This window comes from Scylla paramamosain, chromosome 1 (assembly GCF_035594125.1).
Source record: "Scylla paramamosain isolate STU-SP2022 chromosome 1, ASM3559412v1, whole genome shotgun sequence".
NCBI classification, from domain to species: Eukaryota; Metazoa; Arthropoda; class Malacostraca; order Decapoda; family Portunidae; genus Scylla; species Scylla paramamosain.
The window spans coordinates 2,157,501-2,170,000 of NC_087151.1; the positions used below are offsets into that span (position 1 = coordinate 2,157,501).

The window sequence follows — 12,500 nt, forward strand, 5'->3', positions numbered from 1 at the left end:
AGAGGAAAGAGAGACGAGTGATACGATCAGGGCGGATGTGTGCTTTTATGAGGGGGATAGATTGCACGGATTTAAACAAGCAGGGCTAAGGCTTAACGACATTAGATTAATTGAATAGATAAGCTACATTTCTTCGATGAATGGAGGGCAGATTAATTGATAAGATATGAAGATAATAGAAAATATAATTATTAATGGGCAATTAAAACCAGTGAACTGATAAGAAGTGATTTATTGAATCATAATCATTATTTTGGTTGGAAGTGAGGAGGCTGGCGCGGGCTGGAGAGAGCGGGGGCGGGGCGGGGAGCGGGGCTTCTCCGCAGAATCGACAATATATTGGTAAATAAACAAGTACAAAATATTCAGGTTTGCGCTGTCTCATTCATATATATATATATATATATATATATATATATATATATATATATATATATATATATATATATATATATATATATATATATATATGAGTATATTTGTAAATAACATATATTAGATCAAACACACACACACACACACACACACACACACACACACACACACACACACACACACACACACCACTATATAGCAACAAGCAGGCCTTACCCTCCCCTCCCATCGCATTCCTCTCTTTTCCCGCTTCCCTGCCTCTCCCCTACCCAAATACTCCCCGCCCACTCCACCCCACTCCATGTTCTCCCCACCTCCCTTGCCCTCTCCCCTTCCCCATCCCCCTTGGCCATTCCACTCTTTCCATTTGACCCCTTTTCATCCCACTCCATCAGCTCCCCCTGTCCTCCCCGTCATTCCCTATATCCCTCTTACCCCCCCACCCCCCTGTTGCCCACGTCCCCGCCCACCCAAGAGCCCCACCCCCGCCTCCCTGGACAGCGGCAGCACCCACCCCGCATGCGTCTCTCCGGCTGTCCGGCGCGCTGATGGAATACCTGCATAAAATAACATCAGCCGAGTTCTTCGAGTGTGATTAATTCGAATTTTATAGGAAGAGTCATCCATGCATAGTTTCAGCATCACCAAATATATTGTGCAAATCAATGACAATAAACAAGAGTATCTGGTGAGAAATGAGTCACTTTTGGCATGTTTGGGTTTTATAGGCCACACGGAGCCCCGCGCCATAAGTCTGCCCCGTTGCCGCGACATCACACGCAAATTTCACCACTCAGAGAATATTACTGCGATTTTTTTTCCCCGTGTCTATATTCTGTAGTTATTTTTTCCATCCCCCCGGCGTGTATTTGTTTCTGTGTGGGGGTTGTGGCGTGTTGTGGGGCGACGGGGCGGGCGTTCCTGGAGGTGAGCCGCGGGGGGAAGAAGTGCAGTGGCCCCTGGCTGCGTTTTCTTTACAGCGGAAAGAAAGGATTTGAAGAATGTGCTCATTTTCTGCTGGCTTATTTATTAACACAGGTTTATTAGCGAGAGTGAAGGTGTAAAAACCGTGTGTGTGTGTGTGTGTGTGTGTGTGTGTGTGTGTGTGTGTGTGTGTGTGTGGGTGGGTGGGTGGGTGAGGTGGGTGAGAGTAAGAGGGTGTAATGATTGCAGCCATACCTTCTCTATTATTCTTTTATAAGTAGAGATTCATACACATTATGTCTGAACTGTACTGGGGAGAAGAAAATATATTACTTACAACCAGTATTCATATATGCTGATCTTATTTATTTATAACCAGTATTCATGTACACTATCCTGTTCTTTTTATTTCATTGAAGAAGTGGGTGTTTTGCAGCATGTATATATTGTTCACATAAAACTACTAGAAGGAGGGAGAGAGAGGAAAAAAACACTTACTATTTTTCTAACTGAAGACTGCTTTTCAGGTGTGCTGTCTGGACTCCAGCAGCAAGGTAAGACACATCGGGTTCCCTCAGCTCTTGTTGATGATGTTCTTGTTTTTTGTTTTTGTAGTTTTTCTTATTATTGTTTTCTTCCTGTTCTTCCTGTTCTTGTTCTTCATGTCCTAAAGCTTAATTAGATAAAAGGGAATGTTCGTGAATACACTTATAATGATGCCTTGCTTTGGTTCCCTGCTCTTGAAGGAGAGAGAAATGCATAGAATATTGTTTTTTTTTTATTACTGTTATTATTATTAATGTTTTTACTATTATTATTATTATTATTATTATTATTATTATTATTATTATTATTATTATTATTATTATTATTATTATTATTATTATCATTATCATTATTATTATTACTATTATTATCATTATTATTGATCATTGTGGCTTAGAAGTAAATTTTCTTCCATATCTCACACTCTTACATATGATGTGTATGTGCGCGTTCATATGTGCGTGTGTGTGTGTGTGTGTGTGTGTGTGTGTGTGTGTGTGTGTGTTTGTGTGTGTGTGTTTGTGGGCGTGTGTACTTAAGGGCATGCATGTGTGCTTTCGTGTGTGCGTGTGTCTTGGTGCGTGCGGCGGACAGTGCAGCGTGCGCCAAGACTCCCTCGTTTGATCCTCGCTGAATGACTCACAAGGTTCAGATTTCCACCAATTCCCTGAGAAAAAAAATTGCTATTGACTTTCCTTAAATACTGGTATCTTTCTTTACCAATATTACCCTCCTCCTCCTCCTCCTCCTCCTCCTCCTCCTCCTCCTTCTCCCCTTCATCCTCATTCCTTCTTTCCTTCGTTCCTTCGCTCCTCCCTGCTTCCCCCGCCGCTTGATCTACCAGTTCTGCATTCAGCTCTTTAAATACTCTGCTCCCCTCCTCCGTCCCCATTTCTCCTTCCCACTGACACGGATAAACCAGGCCGCTGAACAAATGGACAAGAGGCACACCACGGCCCCTGAAATTATTTAATATTACAATAATAATTACGGTAATAATAAAAGAAAAAGAAAAAAGAAGAAAGAAGATTGCATTAACCCCAGTCAGCCAGCGAGTGAGCCAGCCAGCACCCCCTCCTCTCTCTCTCTCTCTCTCTCTCTCTCTCTCTCTCTCTCTCTCTCTCTCTGCTTTGGAAACAGACAAAAAAAAAAAAATGCGAGCTTCTCCCCCGCCCCTTAAAAAAAGCAAATAATACCTCATCCATATTTATTTTAACTCTTCCGCCTTTTTTCCCCGTGTTCTCTCCCCCCCCTCGGCGCGCTGCTACCATGACTGATTGATGCCATCGTAAACCAGCGGCTTGAATGTTATTATCGTGGGGGAAAAAGTTTATAAGGTATTACGCAGTATATCCGGGGTCTCCCACCACCGCTAGTACAGAACAGTGCCATCCTGCTGCTTAGCCAGACACACACATACACACATACATACACATTTACACTTTGCTTTTCCTTTCTTTCTGTTATCTATTTACTCTCTTTCCTCTTCTCTTCTCTCTCTCTCGTGCAGTACTTTACATGCATCCACATCTTAGCGCTCCTCCACAGCCCACACACTCATGTCACTTGAATACCTTTGAAGTGATTGTTTTACGGAGATGCCACACAGATAGTATTCATTTGGGAGGAGAATGCAGTCACTGTGCCATTCTTTATTATTTTTTTCCTTCCACTTGTTTTCCACCTCCATATGTTTTGCGTGTCACTAAATCGAGGCGAATGGATGTCATGGTAGAAAGGTGTAAAGACTCGCAAGGTATGGAGGAGGACAAGGAGGAAGTGGCTGTGGTGGTGGTGGTGGTGGTGGTGGTGGCATGAGTGAGAGCATCTTAAGGAGGTTCTGGCAGGTCAGTGCTTAGAAGAGGGTAGGGTCAAGATGTGATGGGGCAAAGAGGTGGTCGTGAGTGTTGAGTTTGTGTGACTGGTGGTGATTGAAGGGTGTATATGACTAAGAAATGTATTTGCTCGTTATATACGTAGATGTAGGAATGATGTAGATAGGAACAGTAAGGATTATAAACAGTATTGATAAGTGTGGAGCATTTCATTACCGCATATTGATTTCTGCAGTAGTTGGGAAGATTTTTTTTTTTATGCAGTTAATTGTTGTAGTTATTTTTAGTCATCAAAGGAGAAAGAGAGAGAGAGAGAGAGAGAAAGAGGGGAGGAAAAAACAGATAAAATGACATCAAAGTGAGGAAAGAAGAATAAATATAAGCGAATGAAAGAAATTAAGGTGTGTGTGTGTGTGTGTGTGTGTGTGTGTGTGTGTGTGTGTGTGTGTGTGTGTGTGTGTGTGTGTGTGTGTGTGTGTGTGTGTGTGTGTGTGTGTGCACGCGCATGCTTGCTTGCCTGCCTGCTTAATTACCCCTACCAGGTATACGAAGTGCGGGGGAAGGTTAGGCAGGAAGGGAGGGCGGCGGGGGTTACCTGGGGGGAGGGAGGGGTGCGCGGGTTACCTGGGCTAATTATGAGGCTTTGCATGTAATTCGTAATCGATGGGAAGGTGAGGCGGCCGCTGTGTTATTAGAGTCCACCCGACGCGCATCCCGCCGCCTGTGTGCAAATAGTGCATAGACGACAAGCGGCAGGAAGAGGTGAAAGAGGAAGGAAGGAGGAGGAGGAGGAGGAGGAGGAGGAGGAGGAGGAGGAGGAGGAGGAGGAGGAGGAGGAGGAGGAGGAGGAGGAGAAGGAAGGAGAAGAAAAACGTGAGGAGAGGGAGTCGTGGTGGTGGTGGTGGTGGTGGTGGTGTATTGTTTTCCATTAATTCCTTCTTTCTGGCTTGTGTGTGTGTGTGTGTGTGTGTGTGTGTGTGTGTGTGTGTGTGTGTGTGTGTGTGTGTGTGTGTGTGTGTGTGTCTATGTCTATGTCTATGTCTCTCTCTCTCTCTCTCTCTCTCTCTCTCTCTCTCTCTCTCTCTCTCTCTCTCTCTCTCTCTCTCTCTCTCTCTCTCGTGGTGGTGGTGGTGGTGGTGGTGATGGTGGTGGCGGCGGTGGTGGTGGTGCCAATACTATAGGACACAACACAGCACACAAAGCCCAGCTCAGTGCATTACAATACCAGCAGCGCACGGTATCTGGAGTCAGGCGGCACCCAGAACGAAATTAAATGACTGAATGCCAACCGAGACTCGCAACTTGAAAAAAAAGGAGTCGAGGGATAATTAGAAACTCAATCAAAGAAACGCTACTGAATTTCACGAATAATCTTTTTCATATCATCAGGAAAGTAGATAAAAACTTGATTAGGAAAAAAAAAAGTTAGGGAAAAAAAACTTCTGAAAGGTTTAATTAGACGGAAAATCATCATAGACCCTTCCAGTCATTTGATAAACCATTGGGAATTTGGTTTGCTAGGCGGTGGTCTGTTTTATGAAGGCACACAAGGGACTGTATTCTCACATTTTTACGGTTTTTTCATCTCGGCTATTTTCTTTTTTTCTTTTTTTTTTTTTTATATATATTAGTTACTTTTTTATTTATTTATTTATCTATTTTTTTTTTTTTTTTTTTTTTGGTGGGGTTGAAATTCTTTTGACAGATGAAACCATTGACTACTAATAAGAACATGGTAATTGTTACATTTTAATATTCCTTCTTCATCGAGCAAAAGTAAGACTGCGGACACTTACTAAAAGCTTCCAGTACCATATTTTTTTTTTTTTGCTGTCAATGGTGTATTTTAAAACAGCACTCTGACCTTCTGCAAAATCATCATAATAAGCTCAAGCTGAGTTCACTACGGTCACAGAGTTATCAAAGATCCTCCACCATCACTGAGAAGAAAAACTTGAGAACCCGAATCCAGTAACACTCTGCGGCCTAAAATAGTTGTAATGAGAACATACAGTATTGAAGAGAAAGAGGACAGACGCCATGCCAAGCCCTCAGATTCAAGCCTGCAGTCATGTGGAAAGTTTATATAACACTTGCGCGTTTACCTGATAAAAAGGTGGAAAAAAAAAAAGGATATATATATTAATGGATTAAGTACTTGATTGAATATATTTCGTCTTGTTGGTTAAGAGATCGGAAATGTTATAAAGCAAAACATTACTTTATTTTCATTTATTTAACTTTCATTTTACAGACACGTGGAAGTACCTTGCAACACTGATATGAAAACGTATGATTAAGCGGAAAATAAGTGTTTCATTATATTTGATTAAAGTTTGTAGGTCAACGGATCAGAAATATGAAGTGAAATATACTGATAACTTTTTTTTTTGTTTGCAGCGATACAAAAAAATCTTGCAACATTTTCCACGAGATAGTTTGAGGAGGAGGTTAAATAAAATATGTGAATGATGATAACAGATGGTAAGTTTTGAGTGCTGAGGAGCTGCATTATGTTAGTCATTTGGCCCTTTGCCGCCTCGTTATTCTCTAATATTCTTGCGTTACCACTAGTACGCCAATCTGAAAATAAAACGAAAAAAAAAAATCAATTCACTTTAGATTGTAGACAAAGAAAGGGAACATAAAAAGTAGAACATACGATTTTATTTATGAGACGTCAAGATAAGTGATGTGTAGCAAAGCAGTCATGAGGAGCTTATTGCATGGCTTGGGCAGCGATAGGGGCGGTGAACTAAGTAAATAAGTGATAAATGCGCGGACATTAGACAGTTTCAAGAGGAAGTTAGATAAATTAAGGGATAATGATAGCATATGGCGAGTTCCAATGGCTCAGGAACTGCCTTGTGTAGTTCAAATGACTTTTTGTTCTCTTTTTATTTTCTTATGTTTTTATGCGTCAGGTGGCTGGTCAGCTGGTGGCCTTGTGAGTCTTTACATGGGAAGCTGCCTTGGTTGTTGCTGCCTCGCCACTTGCATCCCATCACACCAATGACACTCTTCCTCCATTGCATCCTCTGCTTGCACGTTGCATCATTAGTTTGGTCACTGATGTATTATCCTCTATCTGCTGCCTTTGTTAAGGATCTCCACAGCACATTACCCTTCTCACCTTACTGTGTCCTCTGTGTCGCCTTCTACTAAGCTCATCACCAGCATATCTTCCTTGGTTGAGTCTGTGAGCCTTCCCTTTGGCCACTGCTACATGATACTCCTCATTATCTTGTAGTTAGATTGTTTTCTTCTTGTCAACAAATGTTCTGCTGTTCGGTTTCTGCAGAGGCTTGAATAATTCCTACTTATTCATAGTTTTCTTGATGTGTTTTGTGTAGCTGTGTGTGATAAGCCTCGATACTACCAGTCACTTTGCACTTTTTTCATGTACCCCACAAGTCGCGTAGCAGTTTCGTGTATCATGGTATCAGATCACACACGGGGCTGTCCTGGAATCCACCTGTGTGTGTGTGTGTGTGTGTGTGTGTGTGTGTGTGTGTGTTTGTGTGTGTGTGTGTGTGTGTGTGTGTGTGTATTTGTTTTTTTAATTTGTTTCACAGCATAGCAAACCTTTATATTCTGTTTTCTTTATTTCTCTGTCTCTACACACGCCGGCTCTCTCTCTCTCTCTCTCTCTCTCTCTCTCTCTCTCTCTCTCTCTCTCTCTCTCTCTCTCTCTCTCTCTCTCTCTCTCTCTCTCTCTCTCTACACAGCATCCCCCTATCGCTTCCTTCTTTCTACGACTTACTTTTTTTTCCGATCTTTGTTCCTTTGCCATCCATTCTCCGGCCGCCGCGAATGTTTTAGTGCAGCACAATGACGGAACACCCTCACCAGGGGGGAAAAAACGCTGCCGGCGAGGGAGACGCAGCTGCCGGAGGGTGGCGGAGGGGGTATATGCTTGAACGGGGGGTGAGGAAGAGGGGCGGCTTCCTGGATTGATATATGATTCTAGGTGGTGTGTGTGTGTGTGTGTGTGTGTGTGTGTGTGTGTGTGTGTGTGTGTGTGTGTGTGTGTGTGTGTGTGTGTGTCAGTGTGTTCGTGTGTCACCAAAAGCCACACTATTCTGCAGAGAGAAGGAAAATAAAGGGAGGGATCAGGCACATTTAATACTCTAGAAAACGGTGAGACACTCAGACAGATGGAAGTGGAGGTGAAAAGAGGGATTAAACTCGCCTCATACCACCTTTGTCTCCCTAAGTCTTAACCTACCTTTGAAAATGCTATACACCTGATACTATAGAAAACGATGAAAAAATATTTATATATAGCACTAACCAAAAGTGACATGAAAAATAGTAAAGCCCACTAAAATAACCACTTCAAACAGCAAACAACATCGAACATCATGAGCATATAACAGGAGCATTACACACGCTACAGGAGCACACCGGCGGACACAGACGGCAGCCCCATGCAGAGCCCCACCCCGTGTACTGTATACGAATTATGGCCACGGGAGTTAAGGCGCTAGGTGGCTCTCAGGTAACGAGTGAATTATCTTCTGGGGTTGTCACGGTGACTTCTGCGTATGTTTATCTTTAGCAGCGGCTCTGTTACGGAAGGTGCGTGGTGGAAGGGCAGCGTCGTGCGTGGAAGAGTGGAGGAGCAGGAGGAGCAGTAGGAGTGGTGGTATAAAGAAGCTGGTACTGTGAATGGATCGGTATTGTATTACAGCGGGAGTTTTGTGCCTCATTCTTTTCACCTCATAAGGAGCGTGACATTTGCGAAGAGCTAGCCGGGAATGTGTGTATGTATTATCGGCCTAAAGTCATTGATGGGTTCTGAATGACACATTTTCACACACACACACACACACGTCTTGCCCTCTTCTCTAATTCACTCCAGTGCTTTCATTCCTGTGAAGTTCACTATTGAGAGAGAGAGAGAGAGAGAGAGAGAGAGAGAGAGAGAGAGAGAGAGAGAGAGAGAGAGAGAGAGAGAGAGAGAGAGAGAGAGAAGATATGTATAACTTTTCATGGTATAGAATGTTCACTAAGCGCGGAAACACGGTGTTGATGTGGACATAGTTTCCTGCGCAATATGAGGCGAGTGTGGTGGTAACTCAGGGGTGCGGGGCGCCTTACGAGCCTCCTGATGGGAGTTGGAGGCTGCGACGTCACGCTGGTAGGGAAGAATGCTGCCCCTCGTCAGGCTGAGTTAGAAGAGTGGACGAAGGAGAAAGTATGTCAATATAGACCCTCGGCTGCCCACTTCCCCCGCGCCTGACGACGCCTTCCTCACGACAACACTGCTAACGCGCTCCGCCAAATAGGGAAACTTTGCCATCAAGGCGAGCATTCAGCATGATATTAAATAGCTCCGAGTGACACATGAGGTGAACGAGCACGGCGTGTGGCGAGAGTGGCGGGGCGGCCAGGGACGCGATGGGCGCCGCTCACACGCCAGGTCGGTCTAGCATAGTTTAGGCTGAGACTAAAGAGAACGGGACTTCATTGCCAGCGGCCTGGAGCTACTCTGTATATCCTCAATATTCTTGCTGAAAGACTGCTGGAAACATGTTCGTATACTTCTCAGAGCCTTTATTTAGAGGTCACCGTAAATCTGGATTTATTGGCGCGGGGAGCAAGAATACACAAAACGTTTTTAAAGCGTTCATAAACATCGGCGCCCCGCTGTGGCCGAGCATGATAACCTCACCAGACCAAACAGATGTTTAAAGCCCTCGTAAATATAACGTAATGTATTAATAAATTCCCCCACCGTAATGTAGTTAACCCAGGTATAAAGACCCGGCAGGGCGGGAGGCGCCGGGCGTGGGGCGGGGGTGTGGGGCGGCCCGGGGCTGCGGGTCGTCAGCGCCGCCCGTCACTGGGCGGTGGTAACTTATCGCCGCGACACGCTCTTGTGAAGGAGTGAAGGACGTGTAGGATGTAAAGGCGACACCTTCAGCAAAGGTATAAAGATTCATATTCACCTTTCGTTATCTTTATTTTATAAGTTAAATGGTTGCTTTCCTTCTTTTCCTGGTAAGCGCACGCCCAGCAGTGTAATCATGACGCTCTATGCAAATACGTCTTCCATATCTTCCTTCGGCTCTTAGGGCGGCAAGCAGCGGGTGAGAGTGCTGAGAGCACCACCCCGCCACAGCGTCTGCCGCACGCCGTGTGTTGGCGCTGACGACGTCTGTGTCCTGCTCAGGCCTGTCCACCACCACTCCCTCCCTTGGTGATTTATAGGCTCGGCCTACTGCCTCTTGTTTTCTTACAATATATATATATATATATATATATATATATATATATATATATATATATATATATATATATATATATATATATATATATATATATATATATATATATATAATATGGCTTTATTACTACTACATCCATATAATGCATCAACGCATTGTTGCATTGCATTTCCAGGAACGCCTTTGGTTCCGTAGAGATGCACGTGTGATAAGGAAATTGGAATCCACTTGATATTTACGTGGTGTAGCAACGCGTGTGCAGCTTTCCTTTTCACCTGTTAATTATCGATTAGGATCTATAATGACTGCTGAACTCTTCTAGTAGCCAGATAAGGTGTACAATTATACTGTAATTACATGTAATTCGTTGGGGCCAGAAAATTTCTATCAAGTAATCGTGTAGGCGACCATTACTGGTGATAAGAATTATAAAGAACGCCAAGTGCCATTACTCACTCTCTATCTATCTCGTCATCTCATTTTCTTCGTTTCTCCGCCCTTCTCTTTCTCCGCCCCTGTATGTGAGGGGTGGTGGGTGAGTGGGTGCCGCTTTCCTCCCCACCACCCAGCCAGCCGCCCCACCTGGCAGCAGCTTCCAGATGTAACTTGTAAGGTGATATTCATCAGAATCATCCTAACTCGTTCATAAATCCGGTATATGCTCTGTCGTAATTATAGGCAAGGAGTTCGATATGTTATTGGGGCGCAGCCTTCAAGTGCCTAGAGACCTCCGAATATGGCCAAAATGACTGTTCCGGCCTGATTTATGGCCGCCCTGACATCACGCCGACACCCGGCGACTCTAGACCCTAGGTATTCCGGGTGAGTGTGGAGGCATTCACTCTTGTGCCTCTCGAGAGTAAGGCCTGTTATTGTTGCCGCGGCGGAGACAGTGCCTGGATGACATTGGCTTCCCTGATGAAGGTAACCAAAGATGAGAGGATGGAACGATTGGTGATGGAGTCACTGTGATGAAGTCAGTGGCGACACTTTTTGAGAAACTTGAACTTTTTTTTTTTCTTTTTTTCTTTGCACACTTGATTAATGCGGCCGAGTTGAGGGCGGCGGGGTGTGATGGAGCACCTTCTTGGGCGTGTGAGCGTTGTTCATCGGGCGGCCTTAAAGCAGCGTTATTGATGCTGTAGAGCGGTGGAGGCGGCCCAATAAAGTGGGAAAAGCACTTATGATAATGGCTAATTCCTTGCTGTAAGTTAAGTGCAAATGAGCGACCAGGGAGTCCAAAAATAACTATATCAATCACAGGGGAAGCAGGAGGCCAAGGAGCTGCCGGCGGCGGGGCGCGGGCGGCCGTCATTAACTGATTAGAAAAGTGACGAGCTGGGAACACCTTCTCACAGAACTATCCAATAATGTATCATAAAATAATAAAAACTCCCGTTATCAAATGACATCGACAAGAAGACTTCAGGTAAACCGTGACAAATAATTCTGTCACCTGCCGAGGCTCACTTCCCGCCACGCAGTGCCCCAAGGACTCACGCCGAGATTTAAATTCCACGGTGTCCTGTGTAATTATATGTTGATTATTTTTGAGTAATTACCCGGGCTATGAAATGGTAGGCCGCGGTGTCAAGTCGCCTGCCGGTGCCGGAGCGCCAGGCCACAAATGTGCAGCGCGCCGCTCTCCTCGCCACGTCAGGGAGAATGAACTTCCCGGCCACGGAACACCTTCCTGCAGATGAATTATTCATTAACATTACTCCCACGGGCGGCTTATCGGGTTTCTTTGCCTTCTGCTTTAAACATTTTCCCCGCTGCGGAGTACCAGGCGGGATGGCACCAGAGGGGGCGCCTGACACCTGCCTGCCCCGGTGATACAACACACACACCACAGATTTAGCAACTAACTTTGGCTCTTCAGGTTACTTAACTTTATCTGCATACAAAAATGTGACTTCATGCACGCCACACAAATGTTACCTCATCACGTCACTCTTTTTTTGTAAAACCGACAACAATTTCTGGACAGAAGAGGATACAGTAGGAAAAAGAAAATATAAAACCACACACACAAGAAAAAAAAAAAAAATGAAAAAAAAAACAAGTTCGTTACGGCAAGATCTAGAGAATAAAAACTTCACACTCTCCATATCTCAAAAAAAAAAAACGAAAAAAAAAAAACGTACATTTTGAGAAGTTTTGTATTCTAAAAAAAGAAAAAAACAGAATCCCACATGGTGTTAGAGTAAGTTATCTTTAGAAAATAAACGCATTGTAATCGAGATATCTTGATTTCTTGTGTGTTGCATAGGGAAATAAAAAAAAAAGCAATTACGGTGCTGACAAAGGTATGAAGCGGAGAGCAGAGAGAGAGAGAGAGAGAGAGAGAGAGAGAGAGAGAGAGAGAGAGAGAGAGAGAGAGAGAGAGAGAGAGAGAGAGATTGTTTGTGCGAATGGTATCTATAATTTCATGTGATTTGTACTGACATTCAAAACTTTTCTATGTTTGTGTGTGTTGTGGGGGCCTGGTACCTCCTCTCTTTCATTCATTACCAGTCAGCCGCCTCTCTTTCGCCCCTCGGTGCGTTGCTGGGCCTCCACCTCCACCCTCAAGCCTGTGCTAATC

The 12,500-nt window shown here is 44.2% G+C and overlaps 1 protein-coding gene across 6 annotated transcripts in view; it reads left to right on the forward strand.

Annotated features, from left to right (window-relative positions):
* LOC135111741 (uncharacterized) overlaps positions 1–12,500 on the forward strand; it is a 383,652-nt gene that overhangs the window by 113,687 nt on the left and 257,465 nt on the right. For all 6 annotated transcript variants that reach the window (XM_064025622.1, XM_064025465.1, XM_064025524.1 and 3 more), the window contains one exon: positions 1,827–1,853. In XM_064025622.1, the coding sequence (XP_063881692.1) occupies positions 1,827–1,853 (27 nt within the window). The remainder of the gene's footprint in view (positions 1–1,826; positions 1,854–12,500) is intronic.